The sequence below is a fragment of the Myotis davidii genome, unplaced genomic scaffold (assembly GCF_000327345.1).
Source record: "Myotis davidii unplaced genomic scaffold, ASM32734v1 scaffold699, whole genome shotgun sequence".
Lineage (NCBI taxonomy): Eukaryota > Metazoa > Chordata > Mammalia > Chiroptera > Vespertilionidae > Myotis > Myotis davidii.
The window spans coordinates 3,305,003-3,327,276 of NW_006291007.1; the positions used below are offsets into that span (position 1 = coordinate 3,305,003).

Consider the following 22,274-nt stretch of genomic DNA (forward strand, 5'->3'; position numbering starts at 1 on the left):
ACATGGTTTCCAGAATGACAATTGTTCAGAAATGCAGATCTGATCATGTTTCTTCCTTTGCTTCCCTCCCCACTCCTGCAAGATGGAGTGCAGATGCCTTCGTGTGGCCATCCAGAACATTCCAGGACCTGCAGACTGGAGCTGGCCCAGCCCCCAGACTGACTGTTCTCCGTATCTTCCCTTTATCCTCTAGTTTCCAGCTGCTGCTGTACCCTTAGAAAAGGTTCCTTTGTGACTGATCTTTACTCATGCTGTGCCCCCCACCTGGAGCCCCTTACCCCATGCCTCACCCCAGCCCACCGAACTCATTTTAGGGATTACCTCTTCTTTGATGTCTTCCTAGGGTCTCGGCCACCCCACTCCACAGTTAGACCTGGTTTCCTTGGGATCTCTCAGCGAGTATTCAAGCCTCTGTGAGGCACGGAGGTGGCATGCTCCACGTGGTGTCAGCTCTCCTGGTCTGGAGGCCCCGGGAGGCCTCACTTCACACCCCACACCTTGCTGGGACGGCTGGGCAGCTGGCTCAGCTGGCCTGCTTTTCTCTCCATGGACGCTCAGGGCCTCTCCTCATGGCCTGTCCGTCAGAGTAGTCAGGGCTCCATAAGGATCCTCACCATCCTGTTGGTCAGAGCAGCCACAGTCCAGCCAGATTCACAGGCAGAGGAAGGAGACCTTAGGTTGGAGGGGTGTGAGACTCGGTGGCCCTCCTTAAGCGCTGTAGCCCACACGTGTAGCATTGCCTCAGGTGACCCTGTGACTGTCACAGAGGGGAGAGCAGCTCTCACCGCCCACTGCCAAGAGCCGGGGCCCTTCTCCCCATTGCGTTTCTCGAGAAATGCAAGTGCTGCACATCCTGCTTCACCTCCCTGCCCCGCTGCGTGCACACCTGGACACGGGGACATCTTGAGTCTTCCTAGGAGTAGGGCACCGCGCGGGGGTGCATCCCGAGCACTCAGTAGCCACTGCACCAGGCGGGTTGTTAGAACAACAAGGACCCGCTTCTCTCCACTCACCCGTCAGGTTCAGCGTCCAGTGGTACTTTAGGTCCCGTGCAATGGATGTGAAGGCGCTACCAGGTGTTACACATGCATTAGAGAACGCCAGGTTCCTTTTTCAGGTGTATGCATCTCTCTAAGCCTCAGTTTCCTCATTTGTAAAACGAGAGAATAATATTACCTATCAGAGCATTCATTCCATGAGGCAGTACACACAAAATGCAGTGCCTGGCACATAAGAATATCCAATTAAAAAACAAAGATGGTCCATAGTTGGGGTAAAAAAACAGCCCTGGAATACAAAAATTACTTCAAAGTGGGTCACAGACCTAAACAAAAAGATAAAACTATAGAACATCTAGAGCGAACGTCTTTGTGAATGGGGGCTTGGCAAAGATTTCTTAGATAGGAAAGAAAAAGCACAGGCCAAAAAAGAAAAAAATTGGTAAATTGGACTTCATAACAATATAGCTGCCCTAGTTGGGTTTCTCAGTGGTTAGATCATCGGCCCATGGACTGAAGGGTTTCGAATTCAATTCCTGTCAAGAGCACGTACCTCAGTTGAAGGCTTGATCCCTGGCATCCAGTCGGGGTGCATGTGGAAGGCAACCAATTGATGTGTCTCTCTCACCTTGATGTTTCTCTCTGTCTCCCTCTCCCTTCCTCTCTGAAATCAATATAAATATATATGTTAAAATATATATATATATTCTTGGGTAAAGATTGACAGAACAAACAAACAAAAACATAGCTGCTCTTGGCAATTTGGAAGGACTTTTAGAGGATTGCTTTTGGATGCCACGTGGTCCCCAAAAGAGCCTTTTTCTCTCTTCAGAGGTTCTTTGGAGACCAACAGGAAGCCTTAGCCTTAGAAGGTTTAGAAAGTTTGAAATGCTGTGGGCTTAGTAAATGTTAGCAGAAAGGACTGCTATCAGTTGCAGGTAACAGAAACAGTGGTTTCAACAACTAGGCCATTATGTTTTTCCTACGGTGAGGAGTTTGGAGCGAAGCGACTCGTGTTGGTTCAGCGGCTGAACAGTGCTGGTGTCTCTGTGGTTCTCTCTGGACAGCTCTTGGCAATGCTGATCACCGATGCAGGAGGGGGGCTGTGGGCAGCGGGCTTCCCGGAGGCTGTCCCACTTGTGAGGAAAGCAAGCACTTTCCCAGCAGTTCCAGAGGACACATCCTTATTTCTCATTGACCAGAGCTGTCACCCAAAGTTAGCTTCAAGGGATGCTGGGAGTGGGGCCTGCACATTGCAGTAGCCATGCTGGACCCCATCCCAGGATTGAGAGCCACTGACTCAGACCAATTCATTACCGGCCACAGTGGTGCCCCAAACAGAATCAGTGCAAGGGAGGAAGAGGCCAGGAACAGATATCGGGTCGATCATGACAGCGCCTAACCCCCCACCCAACGTTCCAGGGGGGTTTGCCATTGCATTAATGGACTCCTGGAATCCAGGGTGCTTTCCAAACCCTTGCCCCTTGCTCCTCGCCCCCTGCACAGCCCTTTTTTCTTTTCTGTGATGGGCCGAGTTGCTAGGCAAACAGTTGTGTTCCTGGAAAGGAAGGCCTGTCTCCCCAGCGTTGGCAGAATCTCCTGTTCATAGCAGGTGCTTTCCCATCAGAGCCCGGGCGCCTCACCTTCCCTGCCCCTCCTTCTAGTGGCTTTCAGGAGGCCGGGTCTTACAACCGGTCAGGGAGGGGGTCCCTCGGCAGGAGTCCGCCTTTGCCGTTAGGTGTGGCTCTGCCTTTTTCCCCCTAGTTCTCCACTTACCCAGGAATTCTCTGGCCTTACTGCTTGTAATTGTGGGGTTGAGGGCTAAGCTGTGCTCCGTGGGCCTGGAGAACTTAAGACGGGCACGTGGAGTAAGGGTTTGAACTGGGACCAAGGCTCTGTCAGATGAAGGACCTGATTTAAGGGTGACACCACACACGTGGCTCCTGACACCTGCCCTTCCCTCAGCCTCCCAGCAGGAGCACTGAGCACTGGGGCTGTCAGCGAGGCTCAGTGGGTGGCCGTCCTGCTCCCCTTCGTTGCCTCCCATAGTCCTCTGGTCAGGTCTGTCTGTGGGCACATCTCTCACCCCCACTTGTGTGAGTTCCTCAAGCTTATGCGCCGGGTTGCTTGTGACCACGCTGCCGTGCCTCCCACGGTGCCCGGCAGCGGGAAGAAGTTTACTGATCACTTGTTGACTAAATGGATAATGGATGGAGGTTCTCCTTCCTGTCCCTCGTACAGTCACCCCAGACCCAGGGCAGATAGGGGTGAACCGCGTCTCGCTTCCTCATGATGTAGTGCACTCTGTTCCCACCGCCCCAAGGACTGCTGGCTCTGAAAACGCCTCCTGGGGTCTCGGGGGCTTACGGATGGAACTGTGAGGCAAGAAGCAGAACTGGAAGGGCAGCCCTGAGCCCCGTCATTCGCCGACTCTCCAAGGAGCACGTCCACTCCGCTCAGCCTTGGTTCTCAAGGGGAAGCTGTCTTGAGGATATTTCAGTCAAGGAAATGCCTTCCTCTCGAAACCTTTCCTGTTCGGTCTCATGACCTCAGTGGAGTCCGAGATGGGATACAGGTGTCGCTGAGAAAACGGGACCTTGGCTGTGCACCCTGGCCCGGCTCAGGCTCCATCTGTCCCAGAAACTTCGTACGTGCTTCTAAGCCACGCCAGCCCCCTTGCCCTGCCCTCTCGTACTTGGTGTCGGAGCAGTGAGAACGGGCGGTGGCAACCGATGGGGGTGCTGATTGCACGGAGGATGTTAACTCACGCCGCAGGGCTGCTGGGCAAGGTCTCCCGCACCCGTGGCTGTGCTGGCCCCGGTGGGTACTCACCCCCATCAGCCAGGCCTAAGACTGATCCAGTTTCGCCTCCAGCTGGGTTTGGGCCTCCCATCTGCAGCCCGGTGTCAGGCTCGGAGTCTCAGCCTCCGTGGAGCCGGGGACGGGCGGGAAGCCCAGCTCCCAGCTGTGGCCCTCTCACCCCAGCCTCCTGGGGCACCGCTCCACTTGTGGTCCAGGGCAGACTTGTTTGTTTGTGTTTGGTTTCCCGACTCCGGCTTTGACGTCAGGGCGGGGTTGCTGATGGAGGCTTGGCGGGGAGATCGTCTCTGCACAAATGCACACGCCTGGCAGCTTCCCCAGCAAAGCCCGGGTGCGGGACGGAGACAGGCGGGCGAAGGATGGTTGGTTGCGAAAGGCCCGGCTGGGGATTGAGGCCACTTTCTCCTCTCTTTGCCCCACTTTCCCTGGTGCTCTTGCTTGCTCTGCCCCCTTTCCTCAAACGGCAGCCCTGCTTGGTACCCTCCAGGTTCCTGCAGGCCTCGGCAGTGCTGGGGCGGAGGGGTAGGCTTGGTTCCTGCCTGTGTGTCGCACTGCGAGCTGCATCACGACCTCCAGAGGCCGCCTTGCGTTCTCAGAAATCATTGTGTAATACATTGGCCATGGCAGCCAGACCAGCCTGCTTAGCTGCCTGGGCTCACGGGGAGTTCCCTGAAGCATTCTCCAGCTTTGCGGAGGAGGGAGGAGAAGTAAGGGGACCAGCCCCGAGGCCTGAGCAGGGCCAGTGGTGCTGGGGAAGGTGCGGCAGCTTCAGGGACATTGAGGAAGGCTGGAGTAAGTCATGAGAGCTTTGGCGACTTTCTAAGTTTGGGATGTGGTAGACAGGAACCTGGCACCAGCAAAGACTGCTGTGGAGTATGCGCTAAGAGTTCAGTGCTGCCCACCTCGGAAGGGTGAGTCAGGGTCCCATAGGTCAGGGGTCCTCAAACTACGGCCTGAGCCCGCGGGCCACATGCGGCCCGCCGAAAAACATTTATCCGGCCCACCGGGTGATTTTGCCGCCGCTGCCTGTCCTGGTTAGCAGCCGACTCGTCCCGGGCCCGCAGTGCGCATGTGTGGAATGTCTGAGGGACAGTGAACTGGCCCCCTGTTTAAAAAGTTTGAGGACCTCTGCCATAGGTGTTGGTGACCTGGAGGCTGGCCGGAGGACTGAGTAAACCGAGGGGGAGGGGATGGGAGTGAGAGTGGCCGTCTAGGTGCCTCACCTCATCCTGCACACATGCTGGGATCTCCTTGGAAGCGGCAGCCCCAGGTACCAGGCAGGATGATGGCTAGTTGTAATGAATTTAGAGCTGGTTTGGAGCCAGGGATCGGGTATAGTCCAGAGGGTAGGTTACTGCAGCCAGGACCAGCGGCAGTGGCACACTGTGTGACTGGACATGTTCGGAGAGTGTGTGGGGGCAGCCTGCAGCCTTTCTTCAGAGGACTCACTGCCTGGCACAGTCTAGGCCAGTGATGGCGAACCTTTTGAGCTCGGCGTGTCAGCATTTTGAAAAACCCTAACTTAACTCTGGTGCCGTGTCACATATAGACATTTTTTGATCTTTGCAACCATAGTAAAACAAAGATTTATCTTTTTGATATTTATTTTATATATTTATATGCAATTTAACAAAGAAAAATCAACCAAAAAAATGAGTTCGCCATCACTGGTCTAGGCATTGCTGCATGTGCATGTCAGGCCACAAGAGAGGTAAATCCTGCCCCCTGCCATCCTGCTTGTGCCGGTCAGGGCAGCCTAGAGGAGCTTAGGGGGTCAATAGCAGGAGTCGTTTTGGGAGAAGGTATGGTACAAAGAAACAGAGCATTGAGTATCGAACCCCTTCATGGTTTGATAAACTTACAAAGCTCTTGGTGCCTCGGTTTTCTCACTTGTAAGATGAGATGATAAAATACACCTGTAAGCCTCAAGGGTTCAGCCCATGTGGTTTGCCTATTTGCGAGTGACCCTGAGTGACGAGCCACACTTGTCACTGTGCTGAAGCCTGACTCAGAATCACGTATTACTGTTTGCGGGGTGGGTGCGTGTCTCTCAGCCAGTGAGTGAGCCAGGCAGGCTGCCCAGCCAGCACTCATATCTCGCCATAGCTCTGCTTTCCTCCTCTTGATGTTGAGTGCATGGTCCTTCCTATCAAGAGTCTAGGCAGGGGTGGGCAAACTTTTTGACTCGAGGGCCACAATGGGTTCTTAAACTGGACCGGAGGGCCGGAACAAAAGCATGAATGGAGTGTTTGTGTGAACTAATATAAATTCAAAGTAAACATCATTACATAAAAGGGTACGGTCTTTTTTTTTTTAGTTTTATTCATTTCAAACGGGCCGGATCCGGCCCGCGGGCCGTAGTTTGCCCACGGCTGGTCTAGAAGGATCTGTGATGCTTTCAGGTATAGGTAACAGTGTTTTGTGGGAAGAATGACACATTCAGTGACATTACCAGCTTTGGGGTTGCGTGAAGGGGGTTGGGGGACGTCATTCTTGGGCTGTCACGGATCTGCTACAATTTCTACCTCCTGAAGTTTTCACTGAGAATCCGAGGAAAGAGGCGATGAGGTGCTGCGTAAGTGGAGGAGATCATCAGTACCAGCGGGTTGACCGTGGAGTATGGGCGTAGAGTTCCGTGACTGAGCGAGCCTGCTGCTGTACACGAGAATCTGGGGTCCACCTCTGCCTGTACCTGGGGTTCACCTGTCCCTCTTTACTTCACATCTGTCACATCTGCCCCAGAGACTGACCCGCCTGCCTGCCTGAGACCTAAAGACCCGGGATACGGAGAAGAGTAACGATCTGCTCAGGGTCCGGCAGCAGCCCACATCCGAGTCAGGGTTAAGGTGACACACGTCATGGCATCTGGCCACTGCCAGAGCCTGGATCATGGGTGTGGGGGTCACTCACAGGAAGGACCTCCTTATCCCAGGCACTGAAGTTTTAGGGTGCAGCGGACTTGGCTTACAGTCAGTTGTTCAGAAAGACGTGCTTTCTGCAAAGGTGCAGAAGCCTGGATAAGACATAGTTCAAAGAGCACTGGCTGCAAGGCTCTCCTCTCCTCCCCAGCAAGGCCATGCAGGCAGCTGAGGGGGACCAGTTCAGTGAGCGCTTCCTGTATTCTGGACATTGCATACGTGAATCCCACAGTGAATTATCTTTTCTTCACTTTACAGATGAGTAAGCTAAGTCACAGTAAACTGGTCACTGCCACACAGCTGGTAAGTGATAGCACCAGGGGTGGGACGTAGGTCTGCCTGGCTGCTACGCCCGTGTTTCCCACTGGGGGTGGTGGAACAGTTAACTCACGGTAGGCCTGGCCCCCGACCAGTCAGAACAGGCGCTGCTGGTAAACAGGAGGCGCGGGCACACCTGTGCAACCAGGTGGAATGTTTGTCTGGTTATTACCATTGCACCGCCTGGCCAGTCCGGCACAATGGTTGGCCCCTGTCCAGCCGCCCTGGGAAGCCTGCGAGAGGTTTCTGCCAAGACGACCATTCCAGCCAGCGTTTTGGGGGCAGGGCAGTAACCACTGCAGACACTGGCCGTCTCCTAGGGATTTCTGTTCCGTGGCTGCAGAGGAGCCCTGTGTCCCTGATCAGCCTGGCTCGTGGGTCCCTACGACAGCCGTGATGCGCTCTGAAGGGGGAACCTGGGATCTACGGGTGCCAGCTACAGGGAGGCGGGTGTAGGCCCCACGTACAGGAAGAAGAACGAGGCAAAAGTCTCCCCAGGAGAGGCTGTGGTCCCTGCACTCGGCCACTTTGAGCAGAGCAGACGTGTGAGGCCTCTCGTGTTTCTGCGTTCCTTGCAGTTGTGGGAGCTGCTTCCTGGTCCTGCACAAGTTCCTTTCCTGCGGCATGTGCTTCGGGAAATCTGACAGGTGTTTGCCCTTCAGGGTGTCTGACAGGCCTCACTCCACGGAAGGGATGCTCGTGGCAGCCTGCCTTTGGGAGGCCTGCTTGGGAGTCACACAGGAGTAGCTGGAGGTGGCAGATTGCACTTGAGGTTGATCAGGTGCCAGATGAGGGCGCAGGTGCTCGTCTGGGCAGGTGGCCTTCCTGGAGTCCATGCAGCTGCACTCCGGCCATGGCCTCTGGTGCTGATGTGGAGGTGTGAGCACTTTGAGGCGAAGGAGGTCTCGGGTTCCCTGGAGTCAACTGGTGAGCTGGGCCTTGGCCCTCATGCCTTTAAAATAAGCGTGCCTGATCTGTGAGTTCTACCAGCATTGTCCTGAAGGCCAGCCCAGCCTCCGGGGTCTTCTTCAGCTCTATCTCTAAAATGGGTGTGATCCCACCCACATCTTCCCTATTGCCCAGGGAGGTTATAAGAGAACCTGAAGACTTAGCTTGGTGAGGATGCCACCCACTGCAGCTACCACTGAAGGGGTGAACGTCTTACATCCATATTATCTTCTGTAAATCTTCACAACAGCCCTTTGAAACAGACCAACCCCATTTTACAGGTGGGGAAACTGAGGCTGAGATTAAGTGTCCTGCCGGGGAGTGTGGTGGTGAGGGGCTTTGAGGCCAGGTTTGTCTGTCTCGAGAGCCAATTTTTCACAGATCTCTGCTTTCTCTTGGGCTTGTTGGCATAACCATTAGTAACGTAGTAGGAGCTGAACGTATTTTTTTCTTGTTCCGAGCACTTTTAGTTACTTTGGCCCCAACTTCCATAACATGATACCCTTTTTATAGGTGGTGAGATTGAAGCCGAGCTAAGAGGGATTTCCCCCAGGATCCTTGATCTAAATGTCAGAGCTGGGACCAGAGGCTAGATCATTGAGCCTAGGACACTCAGTGAGTGCCTGCTGTGTACTGTGTATGGGTAATACCCTCCACTTGTTTGTGGGCTGACTTGGTGCCCCTCTGCTCCTTGGGTGGGGAGACTTCAGTTCTAGCCCAGGCTCCTTAGTGAGTGCCTGCTGTGTACCATGTATGGGTAATACCCCCTACTTGTTTGTGGGCTGCCTTGGTGCCCCTCTGCTCTTTCTGTAAACCAGGCTGAGTGTCAGGGCAGGGGTGGGGAGACTTCAGTTCTAGCCCAGGCTCCTCCCCTTGGGCCAGAGTGCTAATGACTCTCCCTCCTGCGCGGGTTCCATCGCTGAAACCCCAGGTGCTTTTCTGTTTCGGAAACTTTATATCTGGCGGTTTTGTGGTTAAGAGAAAATGACTCTGCCCATGAAAGGTCCCCTTGCAGGCCCCTGGGCTGGGCTGGCAGGCTCCACCGTAGTTTCTCTGGGAAAGTAGCCCCTGGGTGCTTCTGTGACTGACCAACTTTCCCAAAAGCGAGAGCACCCGTTGTGAATGAGAACAGCTTTGCTCCTTCAGTAGAACCCGGGTCTGCAGGTGTCATTTCTTCCCTATGAGCTCTGGGAGGTGGCAGCCAACAGGACACCAGGCCTGCTGGCCACGGGTCACCAGACTGTGCCCACCCTGCTTATGGACTGCTCACTGGGTGCAGTGAATTCTGCACAGTCCCACCCACCGGCCTGCAGGGATCGCTCACGGCCTCTCAGCTAAGCAACTGCTCACTCCCCTTCTGGGGAACTTGCCCTGGTGTTTGAGACTCTCAGGCTCCTCAGTCCTCACTTGCCCCATTAGCATTTGTTTTCCATTGTCATTTTGGCAAATGTTATGTGCCTGCCGGGACTACAAAAATGTATTCTGTGTGCATTTATTTATTTGACAAAGGTTTTTACAAAAGCCAACCCTGTGCCAGGTGCCGTGCTGGCTCCTGGGGATCCGGTGCTGAACAAGAACACAGACCAGGCACCTGGCCTCACGGAGTTTCCAGTCGGAAGAAGGAAGCAGACAAGGAAAATACTAGAACTGCAATTTGTGTTCTGATGGAGGAGCAGGCAGGGGGCTGAGGAGCAGGGCTGGAAGGCTTGGGGAAGGCTGCCTGGAGGAATGGGTATCTAGGGTGAGCTGAGAGAACCTTTTTGGTAGAGGGCCTGGTGGCTGAACAGGGCTGGACACGCCGGAGGGGGCTGAATGAGAGAGAGCCCCAAACGCTGGCTCACTGCTGAGGCTAGATTGGCTGATCTTAACGTTGACCTGTGATGGCCAAAGTCTGGTGCAGAATGGATGTTATTAATCAGCTCCCAGGGTTATGGCCCTGGAAACTCCCGTGCCAGTGGCGATGGCCTTCGCTGCTGCTGCGGCTCATGCCAGCAGCCCGACCTCTTGGGTTAATGTGGAAAAGAATTTCATTTATTTCATTTATTGCCCTGTCTTTAGTCAGCTCTTTGAAGCTGCGGTTTGAGAGCAGTTTGGAGTGGAGGGAAGGCCTGGCTGTGAAAAACATTGTAACGGGTTCCCTTGGTTCCTCCTTCCTTGTGATGTTTGAGCACATGTTGTGTGTCACACGCAGGGATAGGCATGTGGGGACAGTCACAAAGAGGTAGACATCGTCCCTGCCCTGATGTATAATGATAGGGTGACTAACCTAGTCACTGGGAGGTTCCCATACTATAGTTCAGTCTTCCCAATGGGCCACGAATGAGCTGGATATTATCATTCCTGTTGTACAGGTGAGAGAAGCAAGCTCAGAAACACGAACGAGGTCACACAACTGGTAAATGGCAGAACCTAGATTGGAACTCGGATTCTGTTAAACTCCAAAGCCGGTTCTATGTCCGCTGCCCTGGGAGCTCATGTCTGTTCAGAAGCTCCGTTCTGAGCCCGGCTGTGATAGGGGCTGCCATAGAGACGCAGACAGCCCACTCGGAAGGGGAGACAGGAACTCTAATCAGGCCCGGGGAAGTCTTGCCCAGGCCAAGGACACTGTGGCTGGAGGAGGGAGGGACTTCTGGCCAGAGCACACAGCTTGAGCCGAGGCCCAGAGAGTAGGAAAGTATAGGAAATAACATTTTCTAGGTGAGTGTGCGCCTGGAGGGCTGGGTGGGCCAAGGGTGGAGTGAGGTGAGCCTAGAAAAGAAAGTTGGGGCCTCTGGTTACACTGGAGGAGGGATGGACCAGAGTGGGGTGAGTCTGGGTAAGGGACAGGAGTGCCTCTACATAGCTCTTTAGGATGCAAGAGGCATTTGTGTCTTCACACTTCTGAGCTCCATGCTCTGAAGATGCTCCAGGGGCTTAGGACCCATAATAGGACAGCAGATACACTTCTTGTGTGGCAGCCTGGGAGTTGCCAGCCTCGGTGAAGAATGTCTGATTAGTAATGTCTGCTCTGGGTACGCCAGGGGCCCAGAGAGCAGGCACGGAGAGCAGCTGTGGGCTTGCCTCTGTCTAGGTTTCACTCAACATAGAAACTGTGCAACTGAGTGGAATTATTTTTGTTCCGACTCAGTGTCCCCTCTCTAGCAAGTATCCTCATTGCCACTGAGCCCTCTGACGGTAGCAGGACTTAGCAGAGGTCAGGGCCATGCGAGCGGGCCAGTGCCCCCGAGTCTAGGAGGTGGTGAGCTTGGGGCCAAACAGGTTTCTAGGGGAGATTTCAGAAAGGCTGCTGCAGAAGCAATGGTTTTGCTGTCAGGATGGTTCTCTTTTTACGCCTCACCTCCCTCCAGCCACACGGGTTCTTTCCCTGGAGTCTGTGGAGAGAATTCTGGGCGCTCATGAATTTGGAGTGGGAAGTTATTACCTTCATTGTCATTAACCGTACCTGAAATTCAGGGTGTCGTTCCATTTGGATGGAGGCAACCAGGCACAGTTGTCTTAGCAAATCTGTGTGACTCGGTCATCAGTAGAAATCACAGCTGTTTCCATATCACCTTACAGTTGTGGAGCCGCCCGGAACAGCACAACTTCAGAGTTATGATAACCGCGAGACCCACCGCTTTAATAAGGAAGCTTCTAGTACCCGATCACTACCTTAAGGAATGTTTTGATACATGTCTTTACATGTAATCGATTTCCCTTATTATCCTAAGTGTTTTGTTTTACGCACCTAAAAGCATTATTCTTAGAGACACGGAGCTCCCCACACTGCCAAAGGGGTCCCTGGTGCGAAAATGGGCAAGAACTCCTCTTTGGAAATCGGGAGCCTTCCTAGATATTTGACATTTAAATTGTAACGATCATTAATCACTTGTTGGTATTGGGACTGTGCTGTTTAGAGAAACGCACTGAGATATGTACAGATGGAGGGTGAAGGAGGAGTGCATGAACAACACAACCCTCTGAGGGGTAGGAGGCTGGGAAGTGGCTCCCAGGCAGGGCTTCTGGACAAGACTTTGAAGGTGGTGCTTGCCTTCTGGGGAAGCGGAAAGTCACCAACACGAGGCCGTAGAGTCTGGTCAGCATCTCGGCAGTTCTCAGTGGCCCGGGGGTCACTTGATCTCAGCCACGCTGGGACGCTGTGCGTTCATTTCCATCTACTGGAGCCCATCCCCCCTTCTTTGTAATTGGCCCTGGGCTGTGCCCTCCCTGCCCATCTTGCCCCCTCTGCATTCCTCAGCGCACTGCGGGCCACCCAGAGGGCGCCCAGTATTTGTCAAAGGGAACGTCAGGTTGGCCTTACTTAAGTGTTTTCTATTTGAAGTTTCAAGCATACCTTTCAGGGTGTGGGTTCTGCAAGCCTATTGTGGGACACGAGTCATGGATCCTTACGAATACTGCCGTCGCCCGGGGGGCATGGCCAGCACGCGTGGGCCTGGTACGCACGGAGTGTTTTATCTGTTCTATCGGGGAGGTTCTATTACTATCCCTGTTTTCTGGAGGAGGAAACTGAGGCCTTTCTGGGGGTGGGGTGTTAAGTAACTTGTGTAAGGTCACAGGGCGGGGGTGTGCCTGAGCCTCCAGATCCCGGCGCAGGCGGTCTGATTCTAGGCTGGACGCATCCTAAGTGAGAGGTTACTCATGATCCCCAAACCCCCACATCTTCCATATCATCACATCATCAATTACTCATGGCCTCCCCCCGCCCCACCTCACCTCCCTCACTCAAGCAGGAAGTCCTCCTTACGTTTTAACCCCAGTCTCTGTTCTGACCAGTCTTGCCCATTCCTCTCGGAGGATCATGTCCCGAGCCTGAGGCAGTGTCAGCCACCCTTGGGTCCGGGTAAGAGGTTACGGGTGGTTTTCCAGGTTTCCTGCTGGCTCTCCCAGACCCTACTTCTGTCTTCCCTCCCCACTTTTGTGTTTCAGCAAAAGGGATTCCAGCAGGCTCCTGTTTGCCAGAGCTCCCCTACAGCATGCGTGCTTGGGGCGGCCACTAGCATGTGCCTTGAATGAACCACCTTTTCTTTTCTGGGCTCCCCACAGGCCAAGCTGGTCCGGTATATTTGCAAGCAACGGCAGTGCAAGCTGAGCGTGGCTCCTGGTGAGAGGACCCCCGAGCTCAACAGCTACCCTCGCTTCAGTGACTGGCTGTACACCTTCAATGTGAGGCCAGAGGTGGTGCAGGTACGCGGGCCACGGGGACTTGGGGCTGGGGCTGGGGAATGGAGTGAGTCAAGCAAAGGGACCACATGCAAACCCAAGGACTGAGGGGCATTGCTGTCCACTCTCAGGAGGGACCTGGGGTCAATGTGGCTCTAGCCTGGGTCCTGGGTGCCACTGCTTTGTAAGTCAGACAGCCTGGCCACACCGGTCATTCATTGGTTCACCATGAGGACAGCAGCCAACCTTTCTGGAAACATTGGCCGTGCGACAGACACTGTGTTCAAACGCTTTGTAGAGATAAACTCACTTAGTTCTCACAAACCCTGTGAAAGATCAACTGTCACCATGGCCACTTCATACCTGGAGAAATTCAAGCACAGAATGGTTCAATGACTTGTTTAAAACCATGCCGCTCGTAAGTGATAGTTTTGGGCTTTGGAAACAAGGGTCTGTGTTGAATTTTCTCCTGTAACTGCTATAATGTACCGTTTCCCTCACTTTGTTCCCTCTTCCCATCCATCCAACCAACCTACCCTCCCGCCAGCTAACCAACTAACCAACTAGCATTCAGGGAGAGCGTACCCTCTGCGGGGTGTCGGGCACAGGACAGCTCTCATGGGCATAAATAAATCAATGCTTGGCAGGTGCAGTGCACCCAATCAGGTCTTAAAGCCCTTCCTTCTAAAAGTAAAGATTGACACTGGCTATTGTGCTAAAGTAACATGAATTCATTGTATGCAGACACTTTAAAAAAACAGGAAGAGGAAGGAAAAATCACATTCATATTTCCACCGCTTAGAGAAAGTCTGTGATCATTAATATTTTGACATTTCTTTCTAGTCTTTTTTTAAATTTTATTAAGTCCTTTCACATTTTCTAATGGGTTAGACCTGTGCAATCTGGTGAGGTAGTCACTAGCCAGTGTGGCTGTTATTGCTTGGTACCTAGCAAGTCCACACTGAGATAAGCTATAATTTCAAAGATATAAATTCCCAGATGTGCTGAGCTGAGCTGCATTCTGGGGATTTTGTACAAAAAAAAAGAAAGTAAACTACTTAATAACTTTTTATATTTAGTACATGTTGATGACACTATTTTGAATGTATTAAGTTAAAGAAAATCTTATTAAAATTAACTTTTACTTTTTAAAATGTTTCTACTCAAAAATGAAAATTTAAGGATGTGGCTTGCATTATATTTCTGTTGGGCAGCACTGTGGAGAATTGAATGATCCCTTTTGCCCCCAGCCCAGCCTCAGCATTCACCCGTCCCCTCCTCATATCTCAGGGATGGAAAGCAGTTCTCACAACTCACAGTTGAGGACACCAGGGCCCACGAGGGCAGTGACTTGCCCAGCATCTCATCAACACCCTCCCTGCTTGACAGACGAGGACCACTGGGTTCAGAGTGGTCACGGACTCTTCGAGGGTCCAGAGCTCCTAGCAGGGACAGTTCAGACCCAGGCCTGCTGGACTCCAACCTGTGCCTTCTCACTTCCCTTCTTGGGCCTCAGGAAGACATCTTTGGCAGGTGACTGAGCTCCTTGAAGGGGTTCCCTTGGATCTCCAGAGATCCAAAGTGTGCAGGAGACTCAGGTGTGCGTAGGGCAGAAGCCAGCACCAGGGAGACCAGCTGCAGGGGCTGTCTCGCCCCCGGAGAGCCCTCTGGTGGCAGCCGGGACAGGGGTCCTCCAGTCAGTCCCAGAGGCATAGCAGATACTGAGCCAGGTGATGTTTGAATCACCAGGTCATGAGTGATACATCAGAGCTGGGTGGTAAGTGAGGGGCGAGCTCCTTTGTATGCAGGGGCCAGGCAGGCAGGAGAACTTCAAAGCCGCATGGGGTTTGGGAGCCAGCGGCGTGAAAGACTGGGGCAGGCTCTGCACAGAGAGCTCTGAGGGTTGGGGGGGGGCGGGGTCAGGGTGAGACAGCAGGATCATCTCCAGCTTCCCAGTGACCTCATGGAGATCATGAGGCGGCTCTGAAACGAACATGTTTCAAGCTCTTGTTTTATCCCTTTCGTCCCTTCCATACGTAGGGGCACATCGACTGGAGCTGGGCTAAGTGCCTGCTCCACCCCCTGTGTGTTCCAAAGGCCACACGAGGGCATCCTCACCAGTGGGAGGGTGTGGGGAGCTGGAGGAGGGTGGGCCCGGATGCCTGGGGGGCAGCCAGCAGCTTCTGCCTGGGTTTTAGGAACCACAAGAGTCATTGTCTGGGTGTCACACCATCTTCCTCAAACAGTCTCTCCAGACCCTTTTCTAGAAGTTGCTCTGCATCTTCCCCTCAAATCTCACCTGGGTCTTGGGCCCTGGGCCAGACTATTCTCAAGGAGGGGAGAGGGCTGTTTCCTTTAGTCATCCCAGCCCCTGCTAGCAGGGAGGGGCAGGGTTCTGCTCCTTGTACCTGTCTGGGGCCACAGCACTGGGGCCCCGGGTTAGAGGGCTCCCCAGTCACAGGCCTCAAGGCCGGCCCCCCGGGTGTGGTTCTATTTTTTTTAACGCAGTGGACTCTGACTGCCACCCACCCCACCCCACCTACCCACCCACCCTGTGTGCTGATGGATCCTGTGTGCTGTCTGTAAAAATTGATTCCACCCACCAAATATATGTGCAGATTTCAGAAACCAAAGTTCCAAACAGCATGAAAGCCCAGGCCTTTCCAAAGCTGACTCAGAGATAGAATCCTTGGACTTCTGAGCAGAAGTCTAAACCATTGTTTATTTTCTTAAATAACCATTTTGTTTTGGGAAAGTCCTAGGTTTATAGGAAGGCTGCAGAGAGAGTACAGTTCCCACATAAACCCTTCACCCACTTTCCCGTCATCAACATCATCCACTACCACTGTATACTTGTCAAGTCTAAGGAATCAATATTGATACATTACTGTTTACTAAACTCTAAAATCTATTTGGATTTCACCAGCTTTTCCAATCTAGGGAACCACATGGTTTCTATTTATGTATAAATAGGTATGTAAATATTTGTTTCCCTTTTTTGTTAGAGTTGCTAAAATGGGATCACAGAATATATATCCTTGTGTAGGTTTTAGTCTTACTCTCATCTCTCTGTTAGTCCATGCAAATCCATCTCATTCTTCACAATAGACTAGTAAGAGAGATTTCTCCAAGCTATCTCGGGGATGACTGTGTTTGAGGAGTGCCCACCTGTGCACACAGAGGCACACATAGACGGCTCCGGCCTGTGCCCAGGAGACGCTGTGTGCCCAGCGGCACAGCCCCTGGCCGTTGGGGAGCCCTTGGCAAGTATTTGCTGGGGAAGGAGTTGCTGAAAGTTGCCATGGAATGGAGGTTGGAGATGTCAGACTTTAAAACAGAGTCTCTTGCCCAGCAGGCACGGCTCAGTGGTTGAGTGTCGACCTATGAACCAGGAGGTCACGGTTCCATTTCCGGTCAGGGCACATGCCCGGGTTGAGAGCTCGATCCCCAGTGTGGATTGTGCAGGAGGCAGCTGATCAGTGATTCTCTCTCATCATTGATGTTTCTATCTCATTCTCTCTCCCCCTCTCCCTTCCTCTCTGAAATCAATACAAATATATTTATTTTTTTAAAAAAACCAAAACAGGGTCTCTTGTCTCTCTGTCCTTTTTTTGTTTGTTTTTTTGGGGGGGAAGGTATCCAAATCCATGAAGTCTGACATTTTTCTTTAGCCGAGTTCTTGGTGCTGAAGCGCCTCAGAACTGGTGTGGTCAGTACTCAGTGATTTACCCCCCGGGTTGCTCCCCAGGGCCTCTGGGGATGGTCTTCACGTGTTGGGATTTGCCCCCTCGACCTCTTTGATGAGTTCTTTGCGAACTTGACCCTCCGTGGCTTCCTGACTGGGGCCCTGATTTCTCTCTGGCAAATATACACATCATACATGTGTGTAGCCAGATGTGTGTGTATCATCTCCTTCTTCCTTTTCAACACCGCCCTCCTGGGGTCCATTTCTCTGGGGTTATCTAAATATTATTTCAGCTTTTGGCTTTAGATTGTGGTCATTGGTTTGTGGTCACAGAGTTTCCAGGAAATAATGCCTTTCTGCTGGATGAAGAGAGGGGATGGACATGGAAGTGGCCGTGAGGCCATGGTTGTTTCCCGGTTTCTGGGTGGATGCAGGGGCTCTGTCTACACACTTGATCCCCACCCCCCACCCTCCCACCCCCTGCAGTCATATCTCAGCCCTCTGCAGCTCCAACGCTGGCTGTGGTGCCTCTGACACACATGGCCTTTGATTCCTGCTTCATTCCCTCTTCCGGGATGCTGGAGACAGATGACTTGGGAGGCGCCTTTATGTGTTGACCCAGCTATCAGACCTTGGGCAAGTGACACTGTCCAATAGAACTTTCTGTGATAACAGAAACGTCCCATACTGTTCTGTCCAACGTGGGAGCCACCGGCCACATGTGGCCATGGAGCACTTGAAATTTACATAGTGTGACTGAGAAACCGACATTTAAGTTTTATCCTAACGAATGTTAATTTATTATTTATTTATTTTTACCTGGGACACTTGAGTCCGCAGGCCGATACTCTATCCACTGAGCCAAACCGGTTAAGGCACGAATGTTAATTTAAATAGCCGTATGGCTGTTGCTGTATTGGGCCGTGCCGGTCTGAAGCCTGCCCTGGTGGGGCCCCGTGCAAAAGACACTCCCTGGTCCCAGGAGCTCACAGGCCGGGGTGAAACACATACTTGGAGCTGGCACCCAGTGCCCTGACCGACGCTGGCCTGGGGTCTGTGGGACGTGGTGGCAAACTCGGCCTGGAACAATCAGAGAAGGACCAGGAGCTAGCCAGGCCGGAGGGGAAGAGCACGCCAGACGGAGGGAATAGTACCTGCAAAGACCCCGCGGTCTGAGAGCTGTTGCTGACCTCACGGGAAGGGTTTGAACCGGCCTGGTCTGCGAGGAGGCTGGTGAGGTCACAGGTGGGTTCGTGGAAAGTGCAGGGGTTGGGGTTTTATCTGGGCCATCACTGAAGTGTGTGCGTGTGAGAGAGACAGAGCGGTAGGGTTGTTTTAAGGAAAATCAAACTCCCAGGAGGGAGAAGGCTGGATTCGCCATGGGGGTGGGTGCGGGGATGAGGATCGCCCGCATGGACGGGTGGAGGCCGGGTTCCTCCCTCCCTCGACATCCAGTCACACACAGACTGTGTCCTCCACCACCACCCCCTTCCACAGGTTAAAAACTCAAATTCGCAGCTTCGTGTTCTGGCTGCAGCTGGGGAAATGATTTCAGAGCCCGCTGGCACCGGGCCATGTGTTTCTTTAGCAATTTCCCCGCTGGAAGTTGTTAAAGGAAGTGGCAGGCGCTGGCTGGGATCAGTTCTGGCAGGCGGAGGTGGGAGGTGGGTGCTGCCTCGGCGGGAGTCCGGCCAGAGCCCGGCTGCGGGCCCTGAGTCAGCTCGCACTGGCGGTGTTTTCTAGAACAGAAGATGGAAGTGGGTCCGGTAAGGATTTTTGTTGTGGCCCTGACTGGGCAGTTTTCTCTTTCTCCTTTTTCCTATCCTTAATTCCCATGCTTAAATCAGGCTTCTCTTGGGGAGGGGGAAGAGTTCTCCCCGACCTCTGCTACAGTCTTGGTTTCCCATTGTCTGGGAGGGGTCATCGCTCTGCCCCACCCCTCCCCCCAAATGTAGGCGGTAAGAAGCAGGAGGCTGTGTAAGATTAAACTAGAAAAATGAACTGGGATTTGGCTCCTAGGTGCAGCTGTAGTCACCATGAACCCTGCTGCCTCGCTCCTAGCCTCTCCTCCCCACCCTCTTCCTCTCGTCCCACCCTCTCCCTTTGGGAGCCAGAGGCCGAACTTGTGTCAGCCTTGCTCTTTGGCAGCTGGGAGACACCTCAGAATGTGGCACGCACCCCGGGGGTCTGTGCTTGGGGGCTAACTTGGTACCGAGGAAGTGAGATCTCAGTACCAGTCCAATGGGCATGGGCCACAGAGCTCTCCCCACCTAGGAAGGGGGGAGGAGGCCTGGGCAGGGGACTGGCATGCTGATGTACCCCAGCCAGCCAGGAGAAGAGCGGAGGCTGGGGTATGGAAGGAAGGGGGCACACTGCAAGGTGGTGTATACCATCCTGTTTAATCCTTATGCCTGGAGTCGGGGTGGGAAGATACTCTGATCCCCATTTTATGGCTAAGCAAACGGTGCTCAGAGATGGTGAGTGCCCTGTTGGTGTCACACAGCTAGCTGATAGCTGGGGTGGGGTTCAAACTCACATCCTTGTGACCCCAAAGCCAGGCTTATCTTCCTACATGATTTTGTCATCTGGCATCTTACCCAGAATAGCTCAGCCTGGGCTACCGTGTACAGTTGTATAATTGAATTGAGCTCTCTCTCAATCTCCCCTTCCCCTCCTCATTCTCCCTTCCTAACCGCCCCCCCCATTCCTTCTTTCTCTCTCTCTTCCTCCCTGTCCTTTGTTTCCTCACTCCCCTCTTTCCTTCAAATCTATTTATTCCATACCCATGGATAACTTGTCTTATACCCCGATTCATTATCACAGAGGATTCATTATGAGCCAATTACAGTCTGCCCTGGGGAGTGTATAGGGCAGTGGGGCACACACATCTGCAGACACCCACAATGCAAAGCAGACTGACCTGCCCGGAGGGAGGAAAGGATGAGATGCGGCAAGGTACAGAGCCGAGGGCCTATCCTGTTTTTCCCTCCTGGTCCGGTCATGCACTCCCTCAGTGAGTGTATTTACCACTTATTGTGTGCCAGGTACTATTCTAGGCATTGCACCTGAGTTCCCGTCCCTACGGAACTTGCATACGTCGCTCTTTCCGATGAATGAAGTGATGTCATTTTCTGATCCTGAGCCAAAGTGTCTGTTTTAAGTGTTAAGAGTAGGGGTGCCCCTGGTGTCTAGAAATCTGAAAAATCGTGAGTGTAGCTCTGCACAGGCCGGCACTTACAGAGTAGGCTGAGTTCATCCAGAGTTTGGTGTCCAGGGCCGAGGCGGTCCCAGGAGCTCTCATCTGGGCTTGCAGAGGCTGAACTACAAGGGCCTCTTGGGGAGGTCTTTGGCTGCTGATGACCCGCTGAGGCCTAGGGTTCCAGAGACGCCTCTGGCTTCTGTTGGTGGTGGGATGGGTTGGACTGAGCCAGACTGTGTGCTGTAGCCCTGCTGTGAGGTGGCGTTGGCTTGGTGTGCACCTGAACTCCTCTGGGACCACCCAGCTCCTGGGCTGCCAGCTCGTGTCTGTGCCTCCTCCTCCAGGGAATGCCTGCCTCAAAGGCGAGATTGCTCTAGGACAGCTAGACATTGGGAAGTATGTGTCAGCACCACACTGTTTTAATTATTATAAAGCGAAAGTCTCTTTTCTCATTACCCTTCTTTTTTAAAAAAAAAAAAACCAGCATATAAATTTCACTGGCCCTTGCTTCCAGCTGTGTACCTCTGGGCAGACAGTGAGATTGGAAAACAAGCCAGCTTAAGAGCTTGACCCCTGGAATTAGACAGCCCAGCACCTGGTGTTGGGAGGCAGACAAAACCTCGCCTTTGCCACTTGCCAGTGATGTGATGGTGGACAAGTCCTTGCCTCTCTGACTGAGCCTGTTGACTCATCTGTCAGTTGCTCTAGCGAGAAACTGAGGCGTCGTTTCTGAATCCTTCCGTTTCCTCAACCTCCACGTCCAATTGACTGGCAAATCCCATGAGCTCTATTTCCAAATATATATCCCAAGTCTGGGCTATATATATATATTTCTTTTTACCACTGCCACCCCCCTAACCCTAGCTACCGCATGGACTGTGCAATAACACCTACATCGCTCTGTGTATCGACTTTTGCCCTCCCCTTTATTCATTTCTCATGAGCCAAATCCAATCATCATCTCGTTTTCTGAGTACAGCCCTTCATGGGTGTCTTGTTGCACTCAGCATAAAATTCCACACACACACCCTGATTACCTTCAAAGCCCTGACATATTTGGCATCTGCCTCCTTCCATGTCATCTCCTACCCTCCTCTCTCCTCCCCAGAAACAATGTAAAATTGTTTCCTGTCATAACCCAGGGCCTTTGTATGTTCTTTCCCCTCTGCCTGGAAATTACTATACCCTCACAGTTGGCACCTTCTACCTCTGATAGGAACCCATTTCCTGAGCACAGTTGGCCCTCTACCGTGCTCCAAAGGTTGGACCAACTGGAGTTCTCCATCTTCCTAGCCCTAGGATTGGCTTTGATATGAGCACATGACCAAAGCAAAGCCAATCAGAGCCTTCCCTGTTATTTTTCAGCTACAGTTCTAGGGAAGAAGCTCTCCATAACCCTGGCCCTGCTGAAAGAAGAAGCATGCACAAATAGCCTCTCTCTCTGATAGCAATAACAGTTGCCAGTGCAGCACCCACCTCAACCCTCCCCACGGCTCTGCATGGGGATGGGTCACCTGGCTCTCCCCTGGGGGTTTCAAGGGTGACATTGTGCCCCATTTCCCGACGGGAAGTCCCTCAGGCTGCTGTAACAAAACTACCGACGGCTTAGAAACAACAGAAATGTATTTCTCACAGTTCTGAAGGCTGAGAAGTTCAAGATCAAGGTGCCAGCAGATTTGGCGTCTGGTGATGACCTACTTCCTGGTTCAGAGATGGCCATCTTCCTGCTGTGTTTTCACGTGGTGGAAGGGGCCAGGCAGCTCTCGAGTCTTTTCCCCAGAGCACTCATCCCATTCACTGGGGCCGCACCCTCATGACCTCGCCACCTCCCGAGGCCCGTCTTCAAATACCATCACATTGGGATTAGGTTTCAGCATGTGAATTTTGGAGACACACAAACGTTTTGTCCATAGCAGGGGGCAATGCTTTTATCCCCTGTACAAAAAAGATAGAAAGTAAGTGACCCGAGGCCCTCTAGACGGTAAGTGGTAGAGCCAGGATTCCTATCCAGGAAGTCTGGCTACAAAGTTGGGGTCATGAACACACACACACACACACACACACACACACACACACACACTTTAAGTTCTCATAGATAGGACCACGTTGCACATTCCCTCTGTGGTGCCTGAGCATCTCTCCTTTTTTAAAATTTTATTTTCAGGTGACATTTTGTAAATCTAATGACAAATGTTCATTGTAGGAGAATTTGAAAATATAGAAAAGTT

The 22,274-nt window shown here is 52.7% G+C and overlaps 1 protein-coding gene across 9 annotated transcripts in view; it reads left to right on the plus strand.

The window, feature by feature from the left end:
- Positions 1-22,274, plus strand: part of KSR1 (kinase suppressor of ras 1) — a 107,234-nt gene that overhangs the window by 35,430 nt on the left and 49,530 nt on the right. For 5 of the 9 annotated variants that reach the window (XM_006764047.2, XM_015564129.1, XM_015564127.1 and 2 more), the window contains exon 1: positions 18,508-18,613. In XM_006764047.2, coding sequence (XP_006764110.1) covers positions 18,599-18,613 — 15 coding nt within the window. In that variant the 5' untranslated portion in view covers positions 18,508-18,598. Of the gene's footprint in view, positions 1-13,045; positions 13,187-18,506; positions 18,614-22,274 lie in introns of those variants that run through there. The other 4 variants (XM_006764050.2, XM_006764049.2, XM_006764052.2 and 1 more) reach the window with 3 other exon arrangements.